The 19,262-nt window shown below is 40.2% G+C and overlaps 2 protein-coding genes across 4 annotated transcripts in view; one reads left to right on the top strand and one right to left on the bottom strand.

The window, feature by feature from the left end:
- The first annotated feature begins 1,605 nt into the window (after positions 1-1,605).
- Positions 1,606-14,577, top strand: itpka (inositol-trisphosphate 3-kinase A). The gene is made up of 7 exons (XM_044166042.1): positions 1,606-2,601; positions 7,321-7,417; positions 8,135-8,348; positions 9,744-9,948; positions 10,732-10,833; positions 12,341-12,412; positions 13,180-14,577. Exons 1-7 carry the CDS (start codon positions 2,194-2,196, stop codon positions 13,450-13,452), a joined length of 1,371 nt encoding a protein of 456 aa, XP_044021977.1. The 5' UTR covers positions 1,606-2,193; the 3' UTR covers positions 13,453-14,577.
- The window catches only part of ltk (leukocyte receptor tyrosine kinase), a 58,398-nt gene continuing 53,540 nt past the window's right edge, over positions 14,405-19,262 (bottom strand). For all 3 annotated transcript variants that reach the window (XM_044166040.1, XM_044166041.1, XM_044166039.1), the window contains 3 exons: positions 18,636-18,770; positions 18,021-18,111; positions 14,405-17,882 (listed from right to left, as the gene is read on the bottom strand). In XM_044166040.1, the coding sequence (XP_044021975.1) occupies positions 16,851-17,882; positions 18,021-18,111; positions 18,636-18,770 (1,258 nt within the window). In that variant the 3' untranslated portion in view covers positions 14,405-16,850. The remainder of the gene's footprint in view (positions 17,883-18,020; positions 18,112-18,635; positions 18,771-19,262) is intronic.

Here is a 19,262-nt window from a genome sequence, read left to right on the forward strand (position 1 = left end):
ACAAGACGTGCCAACCTCAGCCCACCACAGAGAGGAAGAAGAGGCCAGAAAAATAGAGAAAGGGAACTACAACAAAGACAGGGCTCTGATGGAGAGAGAGGAGGAGGGAAAAGTACAGTAAACTTCTTTTTGCCATGCTATTTGTAACCATGCTATTTGCTTGAGTTATATTGCCATATTTATATTGTTTTAATTTATTATGTGTATAGAATACAGTAACAGTTAAAGCAGCCTTACTGTACTGTATTATTTTTGCCATCACAGCTAAGCAAGCTATTTATTTGCTGCACATTGTCTTGTCAGTATAATATATATATATATATAGCAGTGATGTTAATGTTGCTGTTCAGTTTGGACAAAACCATGTAGTACCATTGTAGTTGTGTAGTGCATGTTTTTTGCCAAATAAATATAAACACTAATATAATTTCTATATTTTGCTCTTATTGAAGAAACCACACAAATCCACTGATTTCACAAATTCATACATCTGGGGACTCTTTGTGTAGGAGGTCAAAAGATTAGGTTCACTTAACAAACACTGTTAAAGGTATCCTGTTTTAAAGCACCATGCCATTGGTTTGGCATGTTTTAACCCATTTACTTCACATATAAGCCTACTTTACATAATGCAGCGCATAACCACTCAACTCCATAACACTGAAAAACATAAAGCAGACTTGAATCTTGCCTTTGATGGATTACACAACTCAAGCAAGTTTCAAGAGTCTGCAGATTTATTTTCATATTTGAAATGAATGAAAAACAATGGCTGCGTGGAATCTATAACTGTATTGCAAACATTCAACTGAAGAAACTGAAGAAATTGTGGGTAAAGTCCTTTACATGATTTGTGGTTAAGGAGATAAAGCTTGTAAACATATTTGTATGGGCCAGAGAATGGGCCTATCATATAAGTATCTCACACATCAGTCCAGTATCCACACTTAATAAACCCTATAAACAATGAAGCCTTTAACTGACCTCACCTGCTCATCACACCTTTAGTCCATCTGTCCCGCACTGATGTGATACAGGATGCTGCAGTGTGTAAAGCAACGATAACCGACTTTACTTGTGCTCACTCTCTGCGATGTAATACAATATATGGGTGTAGTCTGATCAAAATAGACAAATCAGCTTAGCCAGAAGAACTAAACCACATGCAGTCATACTGCTGTGATGAAAGGGACATGGGAACAAATATTAACTTTAAAATGTATTTCATAATTGCTGAGTCACCACAATGACTGTAACTGTGTATTTGTTTTTGGTTTTTTTACTGACAAGTAATTAATCATCCAGTTTCACACTCCCTTTCCTCTCAGCGCTGCCTGTTTCTTGTCAAGAGATCAAGAGCTGTCAGCAGTAAAACCGCACAGGAGCGTCACCTCCTGGACAATAATGGCATGATGATAAAGACTTTTTGAATTCTGAATACTCTAAACTTCCTCTTGTGACGCCAGATTTCAATAACGACACGTTTTTTTTTAAATGTCCAAATGTTTTTATTTTATTTTGAATTTCCGCACACTATCACCACTAAGAGGTTTTAGTCTCGTGACCGAAACTCTGTGTGCATTAGACTACACTTAGTTTATTTTTGATTTGATTACATTATTTTGTGTAGTTAAACCAGTTTGAAGGTTTGAAAGTTGAAGCCTTAAAGGTGTGCGCGTCTTTCGATAGAAACATTTCGATGCAGCAACTGAAACAAAATGTTATCTTTGCGTAGCTAATGGCACATTAAGCACATTTTGATTTAAAGGTTTAGTTTAGGATCATGTTAGTGTCGTAGATCAGCGCGAGACAAAAAACTTAACCTGTCAGCTGGTTTAAATTTTAAGTCAGGAAGCGAGAAAGGCAATGCGGAAGATAATAAACATTGTACAGTTGTGTAAGTGAGTGCGCCGGCGCGCGCGCGTGTAAAACCGCGTAGAAGCGCGAGCCACGCCACCACCAGAGAGGGGTTCCCCTTTCCAACAGTTCGCAAAGAGCAGAGGGGCTGACAGAGGCTCTTTAACGTGTAAATACTCGGACAACAAACATCGAGGAAGTAGCCTACCGCAGAGGATCGGCTGAACACTTAAACTCAAACTGCGTTTCTGAAAGTGAAATGACCAGATTTGAAGGGTAACGTGAATCTGCTTTGCGCTTCTCGTCGTGCGCTCTCACGACGGATTTAGGTTTCCAATGCCCAAAGAGTGCAGGAGAAAAACCTCCAAGGACTTCGGGCTTTCTGGGACTGGAATAAACGAGGGGTCGCGTTTAGAGCGAAGAACAGCCGCGAAGTCATCCCAGATTTGCGATGATCTCATTCAGAAAGCCGCTCAGATCGCCCCGCCGTCCGCAGCCGGAGCGCCGACTGTGATGGAGGTACCGCAGGTCACCATCACCCCGGAGGGAGGCGGCTCCTCCCGGGAGATGCAGCAGGAGGACTGGGATGATGTGGTGGACGGTTCCCTGCGCAGGAAGCTGTCCAACTCGTCCATCTCCTCCACAGGGTCCTCCGCTGTGGAGTCCGAGGATGACTTACTCAGTGACAACGAGAACAAAAGCAAAGGCATCATCACTTTAGAGCACCTGGTGGACACCGGAGAGGTGAGATAATGAAGAGGGCTATTAAAGTGGTTCCTTAGGTTGAGTTTTCATGGGTCCCTGGCAATCATTTCATTGTAGTTTATAGCATTTCCCAGTTACAGAGAGTATAAAATAATTCTAAACACTCTGTATACATCATCTATTATACTCTATAACGCATAACTAAATCAACTACAGCTAAAGTCTGACTATATGGAGCATCCTGGCACAAAAACAATTCAATTTGCCATTCTTGGCCTCCTGTTTTCACATCTGCATCCCCTATAATTACTCATTTACAGCAAAGAGCTGATGTTTTGAAAAAAAAACAGTGAAGCACAGCAGCACATACACAGCAATCAGCAAACTACTTCCTCACACAAGACTTCTGGGATTTAGCTGACTGCAGAGAGGAGGCCATTACAATTTGCTAGCATTTGTTCAAAGTTTGTTTAGTTGATTTTTAAGTCCCATTAATAGATCTTATAATGTATGTACCTGTCGGAGTCACACTACTGTTCTCTTGTTGTTAAAGATCATGTAAAAAGAAAGATTAAACAACCTTGAGATCCCTGCCAGAGAGCGCAGGATAATCTCCAGGAAATCTGATTTGTCCCCATTGAAATCACATTATCTCTCCTTATGTTTAATGGGTTATCAAAACCTTGCACATCACCTTAATGATCCCAGGGGCTGTATGAACTGACACCAACATGAAGAAGCTGCTGAAAGCTGTATAACCTTTGTTGTCTGGCAAGCTGTCAGAGTTGTGCTTTTGTTACACATTATTTTGTTTACTGCTAATTATCTTAAAGGCCACGTGGTACAAATTGCGTACTGATTTTATATTTCAAAAACACATACAGACCCTTTCTTAGTATTCTTAGTGGCATCTTTTATATCAAAAATCAGGTTGTGCCTTTTTTTTGAACAGGCTGTTAAGTGGATAACTCATGCACATTAATAATAATAAAAATCCATCTGTTGCATGTTAAATGTCAGATCAACAAGTCCTGTAAGTTCTGACCTTTAACACTGTGCGTCCCTCCTTCAGCACACACACTCACTAGTGTTGAAGGATCGGCCTTTAGTTCAATAGACGCTGTGGGTGGAAATTTGTTTGCCTTTGACATTCTTGGCTGATAAAGCTTCACTTGTGGCTGACAAGTCTCAGTCTTATTAAACATGTGTTCATGTGCATTCAAAAAGTGCTGTTTTATACCGTTCAGAAGCACACATTTCGAATTGAACTGAACACCATATATTTTTGCAGCTGTAGAGCTTTTACTCGATCATCATCTCTTCATGTGATTTGCAGGAAAGTTGAGTGTGATATAGTGAGTCACCTCCTGGTTTCTCTAATTAACAACATAATCTGCTTTTTGTCTACACTGTCACCACATTACACTCAGGTTCAGACTGTGTGTTTTTATGGCGCTGCCATTTCTCTCTGACTTCTCCATACAAGGTCTGTAGCTGTCATTTTCTTTTAAACAGACTGAATACACATTGCCCGTTAAGCCCCTGTGTATGAGCAAGAGTGTTGCATATGTTTGAGTGTTCCCTGAACGCAACATTGTCAAATCAAGTAATACTCAGTATGAAGACTTTCCTAAAATATAAGTCATTCTAGCTCTTTGTTGGCTCTTTAAAGCAGAATAACTTAAAATGGAAACATGTTGATTGCGTGTCACCTCTCAGCCCACCCACACACACCCACACACAGTATAGCACAGGCTTACATGTCATTGTGTAATCAGTTTTTTTGTGGTCAGTAGCCAATTTGAGACCTTTGACATTTACCAAAGAACCACTTCAGGAAGTCAAAAACCTGTATCAGTACTTAGTTTTTGGAAGTTCACACTTTAATGCATGTATAATACAGATTCATTCCTAGTAGTGCATAGCAAAGTGCTTTTTAGTGGAAATACAGCAGAGGAGAGAACAGACAGACAGGTGGACAAACAGGCAGCAGGATTAATTTGAAAGTCTTGCAGTGGTTTATATTACTTTAGCACTTCTTTAAGATGACAATGCAGCTTCACGTGGAAGGCATGAGTTATAATGGTTGGCCAACAGAACCTGGCCGAGTGAGTCACATCGTCTCACATTTGTTTTCTTCTCAGACCCTGGAAATGTATTGTTGGAAATGGGTGAAGTTTGCTTTCAGTGGTCTGCGATTGCAGTGTTTGCTATCGACTACTATTGACTATTCATTCATCGGCATGGTGTTGTGTCAATGTATCATACACACAAAGAGCCCGGGGTTACAAAGAAACGGTGGGTTTGACGAGCAGAAAGCAAGTGTGTAAGGTGTTGAGGAAAACCAACCAGAAAGCAAACATTAGGCTAACCCTACACATAGGTTCCTTTTCATTTGTGAGAGTAAATAAAACTTTATTGCCCTTGCATGGATTGTGTATCTTTGTATTAAGCAGTGGAAAAAAGTTACTATGTACATTTTGAGGTACTTAATTTACTCAGGTTTAAGCCACTTTTTTTTATCTCTGCTTCACTACATTTCAGAGGGAAATATTGTACTTTTTACTCCCCTACATTTATCTGAAAGCTATAGTTACCAGTTACTTTTAAAATTTAAGATTTTACATTTAAATGATCTAATACATTGCTAAGAATACAACCAGTGTTTCACAACCCTTTTGGCTTGTGATGCCTCATAAAAAAAGCAGTGTGTACTTGGGTTTCAGCTGTCTATGAGTTGTTAGCAGTTCAGTTATTATTATTATCCAATATTTCACAAAAACAGGAATGATTAGGGAATTCCAAAGAAATTAATACAAATTTTCCTCTTTCCTGCCCCATAAATCATCTCACGACTCCTCAGATTTATCGTGTGACTCTGTGGATGCCAGACCCCTATAGGCTGGGACCCACTGGACTAAACTACTTTTAGCGACTGTAAACACATATACAGTCGCTAAAAGTACAGTAGCTCCACCCAGACCTGTAGAACCTACAGCAGTAAAATGCTACTTAAGGCTGGATGCATCAGTACCAACAATCTAATAATGTCATATATGGTAATATATATCATATCGACTACTTTTACTTTGATACTTTAAGTCAATTTTTGTACTTTTACTGAAGTAGGAATTTGAATGCAGGACATTTACTTGTCATGGAGTATTTTTTAAATTGTTGTATTGGTACTTTTACCAAGTATAGGATCTTCCATTGGTATTAAGGCAGCTTTTGAAGCACTGTGCTTTCTTAAACATTAAACAGGCCTGTTATTTCAAGAGTGACAGCAGTGTTATCAGTACAAACTCTTGTGGTTTCTATCATGAAGGCTGGCCGGGACAGTGTGGGTTGACTAACATGAAGTTTCAAATTCAGACTGTGTGTAAAATCTAAATATTGGCCGTAGCGCTGCAGGGTCGTTATGTTTACATCAAAACTCAGCATTCAGATCTAAGTTTCCATTGGATAAGACAATCAAAATGCTGAAAATATTTACAAGTAAGTGTTGCATTAATGGACAATAAAGTTGAAGACTTGCAGCAGTAAAACAAATACTCGTTTGTGAGGGTCTAAAACCTTCATAATGCGATATAATCAGTAAACAAGTGGGACTGCATTAAGTGAAGCATATCATTTGACATTTAAGACAGACTTGGCTGGCTGCTGCACAGTTCTGCTATTAGTGAGGATGATGAACTGTGAGACGCTCAAGCATGAGCTGAGTGTTTCACTAACACCGGAGTCCCTGTTTCATTTCCTGTTTTAATCAGAACACAGAAAAAAATTCTCCAAAGCCTAAAGATAGGATCTAAGAACATGTGCTGATTTTCCTTCCCAACGCCTGGTATATTGTTTGGTTTATTTTCCTTATAATTATATTTGAGGTGATTGTATAGAAATATAATATTAAAGTGTGCGTTATTTGAGATATGGTCAGTTCTCTGGGAAGGAATATAACAAGCAGTTCCATAAGTGTGAAGCACTACTGTGTCTCTGTGAAATATGCAAGCTGTTACTGTGTTTTTCAGTGTGTGTGCATAGTGAGAGACAGAGAAAGAAAGAGAAAGTGAGGGTGGTGAGAGGAGACAACTAAACAAACAACTATGAAAAAAATAAACATCTCGGCCAAAAAAAGATAATTCACTTGTCAGCCTCCTTTTTTTTGTTGTTGTCTTTTTTCAGGATTGCATACTTCAATTTGAAACATTGAGAGATCGCTAACAAGTGAGTGGGAGTTGAGAGGCCAGCAGCAAGGGCAGTGTCACCCTCGAGTATTTGGCGTTAAACCCTCAGATTTCCCCTTGAGATATAGCAGTTTGACCAAAGATTGAATTCAGTGTGATATACTAAATGCTACTTGAACATAAAAGCAATATATCCAGAAAATGTCTTTAGCTGTACATTTATGATGTAATAGAGAGTAGAGTCAGACTTTTCTCTGTGAATCAAAGTTGCAAGCTCATCACCACACCAAGCTGGAGATGCTGAATAGAGATGTTGAGTGCAGATAGGAGTTTCCACAGAAATGGCATTTAACTGACCTAGATTGGAGGTTTCACACAGTGGAAAACCAAAAGCTTGGCATCAGGTTTGCGTAGAATTGCTTATGTGATCAGATTTTTATTCAGACAGTATGGGGTGGATCAAGGTTCAGTGACCTTACAGCACTTCTTCTTGTTATCAGATCATTTATGTGAACAAGGATTCACTGATAGACTTGAACTTTTAATCACTTCTGTTTGTTTTCTTGCTTTCCAGAGCAAGCCGTGGTGGAAGTTAAAGACGATTGTCCACTGGCCCTTCAGTGCTACCCAGAGGAGAAAACTGAACTGGGTTCAGCTAGCCGGACATAAAGGTTTGACCTGTTCACATACTGTTTGTAATACTCTGTAGATACCTGACGGGGAAATCTCATGTCCTGTTTTGCTTGTTGCCTCACCCGTCAGCACATTTGTTGGTGTGCAGCCTTTATTAGAAGATGTTTCTATTTGGTGTTGTTGCGTCATTTTTGTTGCGTTGTTCAAATTGTCTGACAGATTTATGGAATAAGAAGAATGGAGGTTGAGAGGTCAGGCACAGCCACACGTGGGAGAAGTTTGCCTTCAGGGCTTTCTGGCAGAAAGGCTTTGTCCCTTTCTTTTTTCCTAAACCTAACTAAGTAGTTCTGGTGCCTAAACCTAACCAAGTAGTGAGGCTTTCTGGCAGAAAGCCCTGAAGACAGACTTTTCCCATGTACGGTACAGTCACCACACTGACAGGGGCAGCTTAAAACACTTTAGCACGGCAATGATTGATGTTAGATCTCTTGTTTCCCTTTATCACTGTTTCCCTGCAACAGACACAAACATTGAATTCGAAAGAATTTGGCCTGGCTGCGTGTAACTGGAAGTTAGAACGATTTCCAGCTTAAAGACACTCCTAAATTTTGCGATAACACCCAAATGTTCCCTTGGATCCCCACATATAGGCACATTACTGGACAATCTAACAAAATCAGGGCGTGTGTCTTCTCATCCCTCCTGTTTGTGAATGCCTGAAATCCCTGAAAGTATTGGTCTTTATTTCATTTCAGGTAACTTCAAAGCAGCAGATGAGGGCACCATCCTGAAGAAGTTCTCGGAAAATGAGATGCAGTGTTTTGAGAAGTTGAGGGATGACACACTTCTCCCGTTTGTGCCCTGTTACCACGGCATTGTGGAAAAAGATGGAGAGTCTTTCCTTCATATGACTGACCTGCTGGCGAACTTTGACCTTCCCAATGTCATGGATTGCAAGATGGGAGTGAGGTAAGGAAGTAAGGTATTAATTTAACTACTTATAATAGATATTTATGCATTTATTTATAATTTGTCTTTATATTCTTTTCCTTATATATAACTGTGTCAAAAAGGGACATTTCTTTATAGTTTATTTCTGCTACACAAGTGCCTATTTGAAATGATAATGTTCTTGTTTATTTATGTATTTGATGTTAATGTTAATGCTCATGTTCTGTGTAAATGGATTAATGAGACGTGCAGACTGGTGACAGTACGTGCTGCCTGAAGCGTTTTTGCTTTACAAGGGAACACCTGTTGTAACTGCAGGCTATATGCTTGGCTTCCTGCCACAGCGGGTGGGGTGCCTCACGGTGATGTGCACAGGCACAAATACACACACACACACACACACACACACACAAACACAGGCACACACATACCTATATGCTTGAATGCACACATGAATGTATACATGCATATGCTGATGCAAGCACAGGCGTGCAGGTACGGACATCCACCCCTCTGAGAGCTTTATTTCCGGTTCAACAAGCAAATACACACACACGTACACATGCACACACACACACACACACACAGGATCAGGCACAAACACACACACATGTGCACTAAACCTACAGACACACACGATGACATACACTTGAACAAATCTTTTTATTATCCACTAAGTGTCTGTGTGTGTCTGTATTTCTGAGGCTACACACAGACACACACACACACACACACACACACACACACACACTCAGGGTGTCCCTGGAGACTCCCCTTTGTCAAAAACACTCTCAACCACGACGTTGCAAAACCACTAACTTGCACAAACACACACTCAGACTCTCACATAGTTGAAGACTGCACGCTGGAGTCTCCTCTCAGCTTCCCTCTTCAGCACAGAGGAAGTGTAGCTCACAAACTGAAACTGAAATTCACATCTGTTTGCACATAACTATGTGGTATGAATACTACAAGTGTGAATGTGCTGCTGTACTGTCCACCAGCAGACTTTAATACACAGTATGTTGCTCTCAGCTGTGCAGTTCTGTAGTGGCATTTTTATGCACTGCTCATCTTTTCTGCCTGAGTGACCACCGTTAGAAAGGATCTGATCTCTGGCTTTTAGTGCAGCAGAAGAAAAGTGAGCAGAATCTTCTGTAGCGAAAAGTCCTTTGTAAGTTATTGCTGTAAGGTTTTTATATTGTTAACAATATAAAAAACATTTTTATTCAATAAAAATATACTGAAGTCACATCGGCTTCATAAAAACAACAGTGTGCTTTTGTAATCTTGCATCTCAATAACTAAGGGAGTGAATGCAAGACAAACCCTGAAAGTAAACAACCATTACTGTTTATTTACATGCAGAGGACACAGTAGTCTGTAAACACACAATTCCTTCTGCTGTTTCAGGACATACTTGGAGGAGGAGCTTGTCCGGGCGCGGGAACGGCCCAAACCGAGGGAGGACCTGTACAAGAAAATGGTGGAGGTGGACGGCAAAGGGCCGACTCCCCAGGAGCATTCCCAACGAGGCGTCACCAAGCCTCGCTACATGCAGTGGAGGGAGACCATGAGCTCCACCAACACCTTGGGCTTCCGGATAGAAGGGATCAAGGTAGAGGGAGTGACATGTCACATGGATACTATTAACATGTCGTTAACAGGATGATTATAGTTTGAAGCTGAGGAAAGCTGGCTTATGACTGGAATGATTTCTGGGGTGAATCTCTAGACAAGTTGTGAAATTCCTGAGGTTAAATATTGATGAAAATACACTTACACAGTTGAACAAGGCACTAAAAAAGTAGAATTGCACACATGAGCAACATCCATACATGTAATTATGTGAATGGGAAAAAAATACAAATGCTTGCATCCGTTACATGGATGAATTAAAGCTGCTCTACTTAATATTTTTTACATTAACCATGGGTCCAGTGACATGCAATATGAAAAGGATTGCTCGTAGAGACAAATTATCACCCTGCTCTGCAGTTCCCTTCAGCTCTATGGAGCGTTTTAGCTTCTCTGAGCCTATTGTTTGGCTAGTACAGCCCCACAACATTATTGTTTTGATTCAGTCTCTTTGGCATTTAGCAGCTAAAGAGCCAGATGTTTTCCTTAGGTCTGGGTAGAGACCAAAACAGAGCTAAATAGAGAGTGAATATTGGACTTACATTAATCAAGAGGCTGGAAACACGACTGAATTAAATTCAATTATGGAACGTTTAAAGAATGCACATAAATTCAGTCCAATCATAGGTACATAGTCTGTCTATCTCTTGACTTGTGCTGCAGAATCACAAAATACATGCTAAAATATACTGTAAGTAAATGACTTGGTTAGAAGTAATTTTATTGTGTAATATTCTCATGCACACACTTTCTTCTCGTTTAGAAATGTGACGGTACGTGTCGAACTGACTTCAAGAAAACCAGATCGAAGCAGGATGTCATCCTGGTGTTCAAGGACTTTGTTGGAGGGAACATCAACATCATGGTACGTGGCAATCTGTTAGCTTCTGTGCAAACATATGCAGTATATTCAGGCATGTAATGACACACACAAAACATACTTTACTGTGTATAAACACAAAACAGCAAACACACCGCTTGAGTAAGCTCTTACATCCGTGTTCAATGTTTGGACTAATAAATTATTTTGTATAATTATTTTTTGTTAACATACTCAGTCCTTACATTTAAAAAATGTTGTGGCTAGTCTAATGATGAATGAAAACAGCCTTGAGGTGTTTGAACTGCAAGAGAAAAATCAGAGTATTTTCCAATGCATTGCACAAAGCAAATATTCTGCTGTTTGAGTTTTCTATTATGGTGGGAGGTTCCCAAATACAGTGGTGTGCAAAAGTGTTTGCCCCCTTCCTGATTTCTTATTTTTTTGCATGTTTGTCACACTTAAATGTTTCAGATCATCAAACAAATTTAAATATTAGTCAAAGATAACATAAGTAAACACAAAATGCAGTTTTTAAATGAAGGTTGTTATTATTAAGGGAACACAAAATTCAAACCTACATAGCCCTGTGTGAAATAGTGATTGCGCCCTAAACCTAATAACTGCTTGGGCCACCCTAAGCAGCAACAACTGCAATCAAGCGTTTGCGATAACTTGCAATGAGTCTTTTACAGCGCTGTGGAGGAATTTTGGCCCACTCATCTTTGCAGAAATGTTGTAATTCAGCCACATTGGAGGGTTTTCGAGCATGAACTGCCTTTTTAAGGTCATGCCACAGCATCTCAATAGGATTCAGGTCCGGACTTTGACTAGGCCACTCCAAAGTCTTCATTTTGTTCTTCTTCAGCCATTCAGAGGTGGACTTGCTGGTGTGTTTTGGATCATTGTCCTGCTGCTGAACCCAAGTTCGCTTCAGCTTGAGGTCACGAACAGATGGCCGGATGACAGTCAAAGTCCTGACCTGAATCCTATTTAGATGCTGTGGCATGACCTTAAAAAGGCAGTTCATGCTCGAAAACCCTCCAATGTGGCTGAATTACAACAATTCTGCAAAGATGAGTAGGCCAAAATTCCTCCACAGCGCTGTAAAAGACTCATTGCAAGTTATCGCAAACGCTTGATTGCAGTTGTTGCTGCTTAGGGTGGCCCAACAATATATTAGGTTTAGGGGGCAATCACTATTTCACACAGGGTCATGTAGGTTTGGATTTTGTGTTCCCTTAATAATAACAACCGTCATTTAAAAACTGCATTTTGTGGTTACTTATGTTATCTTTGACTAATATTTAAATTTGTTTGATGATCTGAAACATTTAAGTGTGACAAACATGCAAAAAAATAAGAAATTAGGAAGGGGGCAAACACTTTTGCACACCACTGTACACACTGTGTCTACACCCTGTTACATTACAACTGTAGCTTCTAATATATGGATTCAGATTAAAATATATTTGAACTTAAATAGCTAATGAGCTTCAAGTAATGTTTGTATTTTACATTATGCCTGTCACTGTTTTTTCTTGAAATGCAGAAGTCTTACCTGAACAGACTGACGGAGATCCGGCAGGCCCTGAAGACGTCAGAGTTCTTCAAGCAACACGAGGTGATGACTGATCTAAAGATGAGTGACAAATTAAAGGAAAAACAAACATAAAGCGCCTAAGTAAAGTGTGGCAGGATGCACACTCTATTTGAGGGGTTGAACACCATCTTTCCAAAAGATATTCTTGTATTTTGTGTTTTGAACGAGAACGTTTGAAGTGATTTTGAACTGGATGTCATTTAACATTATTTATTGTATAAAAGTGATATTGGTAGCCTGCAAAAGTGATAGGTGAGCTGTTTTCATACAATTTACTATCAGACAATCATCAATGTTTGGGTGGATCAAGTTTGCAATGTGCAACTACTAGGAGTGGCTGAAGGTAGACATTGCTTTTAGCTAAATATTTAGCTATACTAGTTCAACTGTTTATCTATTACTTTTAGCTTAACTGTTTAGACCTCTGTTTGCTTGCTAACTAGTTTTCATGCACTTTCAATCTCAACACGTAGTGTTCTGAATAGCAGCTGACTCAACATATGGATTTTTTTTTTTTTATCAAATCGTAATTTCTATTTTTCCAATTAGTTGAGCTACTCTGGAGCTTCAATCTTTCCATGTACCCCATGGCAACTGCAGAAGTACCCTCTGGGGTACTAGTATCTCTGGTTGGGAATCTCTGTTGTATGGAAGCCTCTGCATGCGTTACTCATTATTCAGGTTTCTCCTTTAATTTGTCACCTATCTGTGTGTATTGATTGATGGATGAATACAAGCAGAAGACAGAAAAGCAATTGCTATTATGAAACCTTTCTTGTTTTTCGTAGGTCATTGGCAGCTCTCTGCTCTTTATCCATGACCACACGGGCAAAGCCCAGGTCTGGATTATTGACTTTGGCAAGACCACAGCGTTACCAGTGGGCCAGACGTTGAAACATGACATTCCCTGGCAGGAAGGCAACCGGGAGGATGGCTACTTGTGGGGGCTGGAAAACCTCATCCACACACTGGAGTCTGTAAGCAATGAAGAAACTAGCGAAGACACCTTTTGCTCACTTACCAAAGAAAATAGCCAAACTACAGAAACGGATGGTCAGTGACCTTTGACTTAGGCCTATAGATGGGTGAAATGAACTCAAGCTATTGTAATGGACACCACAGAGAGACCCTTAGGGAGGTTTCATATATGTTGATTTGTTTTGGGTGCTCTAAGAGAAATGTTAAAAAGAGTACAGAAATGCTACAACAACATTTAGAGTAGCCCAAGAAGAGATTTATAAAACCACTGACAGAAAAGACACAATGGACACTGAACAGAGAGGAGCAGAGAATTTGTCACTAGTTTCTGAACGATTGAGCAAATGAACTGACACTAATTTAACTTCCTACAAAATAAACAGAAGTGAAAGTGTAAGGATTCTGCATTTCAGTTTCAGGGATGGGATGTTCTATGTGAAGGAAATGCTCATGAAATACGAATTAAAACAAGGAGAAAGTGAGCTATCACAAGTCACAAACTCAGTCCTCCTTATTACCACCGAACCCCCAGCCCCCATGTTACATCTGTTAGTGTAATATCAAAGTATAAATTCTGTGCAGTATGAAACTCTGACTGGGTCACAGACCTCATAGTCATATGACTACAACACATAACACATTGTCAATATAGTACTGCATACTGTATAATGATTAGTGTTTTTTATTGTATATCCATTTATATTTCTTCACTGCTGTAATCAAACTTTAATTTAAACTTAAAAATTTAAATTAAACTTTTAATTATTTTCATTTCTTGTGTTGTTGCAGAGCTTGTTGGATATTGATGCTGCAATGTTTGCTATAGCACATTCTTTGGTCCTGGTCAGAGATGTTCTGCAAATGAAATGAATGAAAATGTATATAAAAATTAAAAAGGGAAAATACTGTTATTTTTATTTTCAATAGTAAAACACTATCGTAGCATCTTAAATATGTTAGCCAGGACTGAGTTCACTCATTTTCATTTTGTACCATTGGGACAAAACTCTGTGTAACTGATGAAACTCACACACATAAGAGCAATGTATCTTGATTTATTTGGGGCACAGTTAGGTTAGATGAAAGTGTGAAATACAGTATATTGCATAGAATGCATTTTTGGTTGAGGCACAACACCCTCAACTACATAAAGAATGCAGAAAAAACAACTTTTCAGTGAGTGTGAAATAAAATGTACCAGGCCACGATGATTGACATAATGATGATGTTTTTTCTCTGTGAAAGAAATTCCACAGTAATCAATATTTCAAAATGGCACAAATCTCTCGCTAAAAAGGAGTCTCTAGAAAACTATGTGAGCCTTTTCTAAAAGATGTTATTTTCAAATGGACTGTTGAGCAACCAAGATAAACACTCACTAATATCAGCAGGCCTGAGCATAAAAACATACAGTTAGCCTATAGAACCCTTATATAAATGTAATTCATTCAACATATTAAAAAATAAACTATCAACATGTTTAGGCTCAAAATAAAGACACATATCAGCTACAACTACAAAATCGATTAAATAAGAATAACCTGAAAACATAAATACTGAATAGAGATTTTCACAATTGAATCTTTGATTAATTGTATGAACTGAGATACCTGCAGCAGCATGTTTGGTATGTCAAAGCTGAATACCTCCCCCTGCTGCGTAAACATAGGTACTACCAGCACTACGTCAGTAAATGCAGTGTAGAGGTATCTAATGGCAGTGATCAACTACAAATACAGATCCATCATTAACATAAATGAATACAAATAAAAGATAAAATAGCTACAAATGCAATGGGTTAGTCCAGTGTACGGAAGTGAGTACAAATATAGCAAATATTTTCACAGCTACATGGTCATCATCAAATTCAATACGTTACGAGACCTCCTGCAGTCCAAGTAAATATTGGGGCATGGGGTAAGAGAGTCAGGAATAATCAAAAATATGCAAAGCCAAATCAAGATCTATGTAGTTTGGCAAAACATTCTCAGCACAAGCTCCACATACTTACAAAACATCCAGACAGTGATTTTAAGTCATAAGGACTCAGTGCTTAATACAAACCATTTAACACCTGAAGGGAATAGTTCAACATTTTGGGAAATACGCTTGTTTGCTTTTGTTCGATGAGAAAATCAATACCACTCTCATGTCTGTACAGTAAACTTGAAGCTACAGCCAGTAGCCATTAGCTTAGCTTAGCAAAAAGACTGGGAAACATGGGGGAAACAGTTAGTCTGGCTCCGTCCAAAGGTAAAAATATCTGCCTGCTAGCCCCTCTAAAGCTCACTAATAAACACATTATATCTTGTTTGTTTTAATCTGTACTAAAACCAAAGCATAAGGTGGGTTTGTGCAGGACTGTCTTGGCTCGGAGCAGTGACTTTCTGGAGTCTTGTCTTCAATGTGAGGTTTCCAGGAAACTAGTGGTGACTCTGACCAGAGCAAAACCAGTAGCATAAACTGGGAAAAGATCAAAGTCACTTACCTGGAGTCAGTGGCTGGAGAAAGATTTACATTCCACACCTAAGACCATCCTTGAACAAAAACAGGTTTTATTATCTCATGTAAACGACCACTTGTTATAGCGTGACCGAAATTCCATACTTAACAACCAAACCATCTCCATGACAACTGAGCAAACTCCATCTGGTGAGGAAGCCGGAAATACCGAGTAAGTCGACTTTGTGTTAAGAGTTTTTTTGCCAAACCGCTGTTTCCAATGTCAAGAATGAACTTCAAGCTCAAGAGCTATGTAGAAAATACATGTTATTGCAGTATGTTAGACGTACTGTATGTGTATTCACATTATTTAGGATGAAAGCAAATCAGAATCACGGAAGTTCCTAGTATGTATAAAATTCAAAACGAAATAGTTTTAGTAACTCTGCAGCGTTTTCCGAATTTTAAACTTTTGACATAAAAAAATATTTTAAAATGAAAGATTCTCTTCCCAATGGCTCAATATGTTTGGCTTGTTATGGTCGTACTGTACACTGAATGCTACACATTCCAACAAATTGTTTACTATAATGCAACGTATACTACTGGCAAAGCTTTCATGAAAAAACAAAAACAAATAAGTAGAAAAGGAGGCTATCTACAGCAGTTATTTATGGCAGCAGTCACCAGCAATGTGGACATTGAGAAAGCGCAGGGCTGCGTGCCGTGCGGTGTTTCAGCTTCAGTGTTCAGCTACCTGTGTACCAGAAGCCCAGGAAAGATCTCTGAGTCCAGCGTTGGCTCTCTGTATCACAGTGCAGAGGAGTGTTTGTGTGCATGTGAGTCTTTGAGTGTGTTTTCCAGCATTCCAGGAGCTCTAATAATTTGATGTTGTGGCTCTCAGACCGTGGCGGGGCCCTTGTGGTCATGCTTTTTGTTCCAGAAACCCAGAACTCTAGTCTCAGGTTGTGAGAAAAGGGGCTCCAGTTGACATTTAATTTGAATATCAATCAAAATCCCTGTTACAATAAGCCGTTTCTTAGATAGGGGTAACGCTGAGGTCTTCAGACAGAGAAAAGCCTGAGTCTCGGTCGCGTGTTGGTTTCTCAGCTTTGGTGTGTCTCCTCACGTCCTCGTGTCCATAGCTGGCGTGGCGCTTCAGCAGTAGCTTGGGCATACAAGATGAGGAGGTATGGAGGCCTAACGCCAGTCCCTGGCTAGTCCCTGAGGAGACACTGGGGGCAGAGCTGGTGCTTGTGATGGCTTCTGGGGCTTTGGGCATAACCAAGGGCAGGCTCTCTGCCTCGTGGCTTTGCTCATCGTAGGCATAGTTGACGTTGCCACAGGGGAAACTCTGGAGCTTAGCCAGGTCCGTACCAGCTTTTGTGGTGCCACCTGTTGGCGTCTTATGGGATAATGTGCTTGGGGCAGCTTGAGCCTGGCAGGAAGGCGGTGGAGTTGAGGAGGTGCAGAGGCTGGAAGGGCTGAGGTGGGTGCTGTTGGTGCTATCGCACCCAGCCTCGTTGCTCTCTAAGGTTGGGTTGCAGGTCTGAGGAGCCTGTGTGTTGGAAGTGGAGCTTGAGAGTGGCATGGACTGAGTGTGAGCAAGTGTTTTCTTCCCCCTGAAGTTTTCCAAAACCCAGGAGCCGTATGTGGGGTTCCACAGGTTCTTTGTCTTGTTCTTCAGCCTCTGACTCCCTGAGGAGGAGCTGTTTCTGGAGCAAGGTCGGTGATGAGGAGGCTCAGGGTGGAGCCAGTGGTCTCCTACGCACACGCCTGCCGCTGAAAAACCGGGGGCGGGAACAGACTCGGCCCAAGACGGCTCCAGAGCCTCACGGCATGACGTCACTTCGTGGTGGACAGGTTGGGTTCTCTGAAGGAGTAGACGGGGTTTGGTAGGCTGTGGGGGAAGAGGGGTTGGACCCAGGCCCAGAGAGGAGAGACCCAGCTGGGAGGAGGAATCCTGAGAAACATGATGGGACACCAGGAGTGGAGTGAAGCTGGTGGAGGTGTGGTCCTCTGCAGTGGGGCCATATTCCACAGGTAGGGGTGTGTTGATCACATCTGGGTCCTGATAAAGAGTTGTGAAGTGGAAAAGGGAAAAATAGGAGGATGCAAAGAATGAAGGAAGGGAGAGTAAATAAATTTTACATTTATATAAAACTAACGGCAATTTTATGTATCTGCAGACATGTGATATAAAGTGTACCTGAGAACAGTAGTTAATTCTCTCCAGGATAGTAGAGAAGTTGGGCCGGTGCTCGGGACAGTGCTGCCAACACTGGGTCATGATCCGATAGCTACATAGTAACAGACACAAATTCCAGATATATTGATTAGGCTGTATGTTACATAAACTATGTAGACAAATGGTATTATCATAATATAATAATAAATGTCCTTGTCCTCACTGCTTATACATCACCATTTAAGAGAGAAAAGAAGAAAATTAAATCAATTCCACATCAAAGGGGGTAGACAAAGCAGATTCTGTGCCTTTATTTCTAAAGATTTTTTATGAAAAATAAGTCTTATCTGTAAAGTCATATGTTGCACAAGCGATTATCTTTCATTGATCTACGATCCCCACTTAAGAATAGTGTTGTGCAAAGAAAAACAACAAAGGGGGATCCATTTTGCATCATCACAGCATTCTCTTTTGGTAGAGTCTTAGTGAAACATTTACACTGAGAAAATCAGCCTGACATTGCGAAGAAATGCCAAGCAAGGCAACTCAAGTCTGACTAAAATCGTCCCAGTTGTGCCCTGCTTGAACTTTACACCCAGGCTCTTCTCTTTCGATGTATTTCCTGTCAGTACTCACACAGGCCCCGGACAGCTCTTGGGAGGATCCATCCTGCCTCCGCTGGTGACAAACTCCAGCACCTCTTGGTTGGTTTTACAGGGATACGGCATGTAACCCAGAGAGAAGATCTCCCACAGCAGCACTCCAAATGACCTGCAGGGGGAGAGACAGATCAACAGCTGAGTTGACTCTATCACATGTATCACATATTGAACCTTGCCTGTTGCTCAGACTGAGGATACCAGAATCAATACTATATATTTCACTGAAGAATACGTCAACCAGCTGCAGATGTAATAATGCAGCGTCTGCATGTAACTACAAACCTCCCCAGCAGTCTTTAGTGTTGTTTTCTCTTTGACAAAATTAATGCTTTTTGTCCAAGGTTCTCACCCATCAGCAATTACAGTCTGGTATTTTAATCAAGTACAGTGTGGTTCATAAATCTGAAAGCACTGCCAAGATGTTTATAACATTTAAAGAAAGCAAATAATATTTCTAATTAAACTATATTGCTTGGTTTAGATTATATAATTTTTCACTATCGTGCTGGAAAATGACTCCTCTTCCAAGAACTTAAAGAGAGAAGGAACAATGTGACTCTTTTGAATTTAGCTATACTTCACTGCTGTCACAGTTACTGTA

Source organism: Siniperca chuatsi, linkage group LG15 (assembly GCF_020085105.1).
Source record: "Siniperca chuatsi isolate FFG_IHB_CAS linkage group LG15, ASM2008510v1, whole genome shotgun sequence".
NCBI lineage: Eukaryota > Metazoa > Chordata > Actinopteri > Centrarchiformes > Sinipercidae > Siniperca > Siniperca chuatsi.

Bases quoted from the DNA above. Each gene is read 5' to 3' on its own strand.
- itpka (XM_044166042.1), top strand. From the start codon at position 2,194: ATGCCCAAAGAGTGCAGGAGAAAAACCTCCAAGGACTTCGGGCTTTCT. The intron at 2,602-7,320 runs GTGAGATAATGA...CTTGCTTTCCAG, and splicing joins ACCTGGTGGACACCGGAGAG to AGCAAGCCGTGGTGGAAGTT. The intron at 12,413-13,179 runs GTGATGACTGAT...TGTTTTTCGTAG, and splicing joins AGTTCTTCAAGCAACACGAG to GTCATTGGCAGCTCTCTGCT.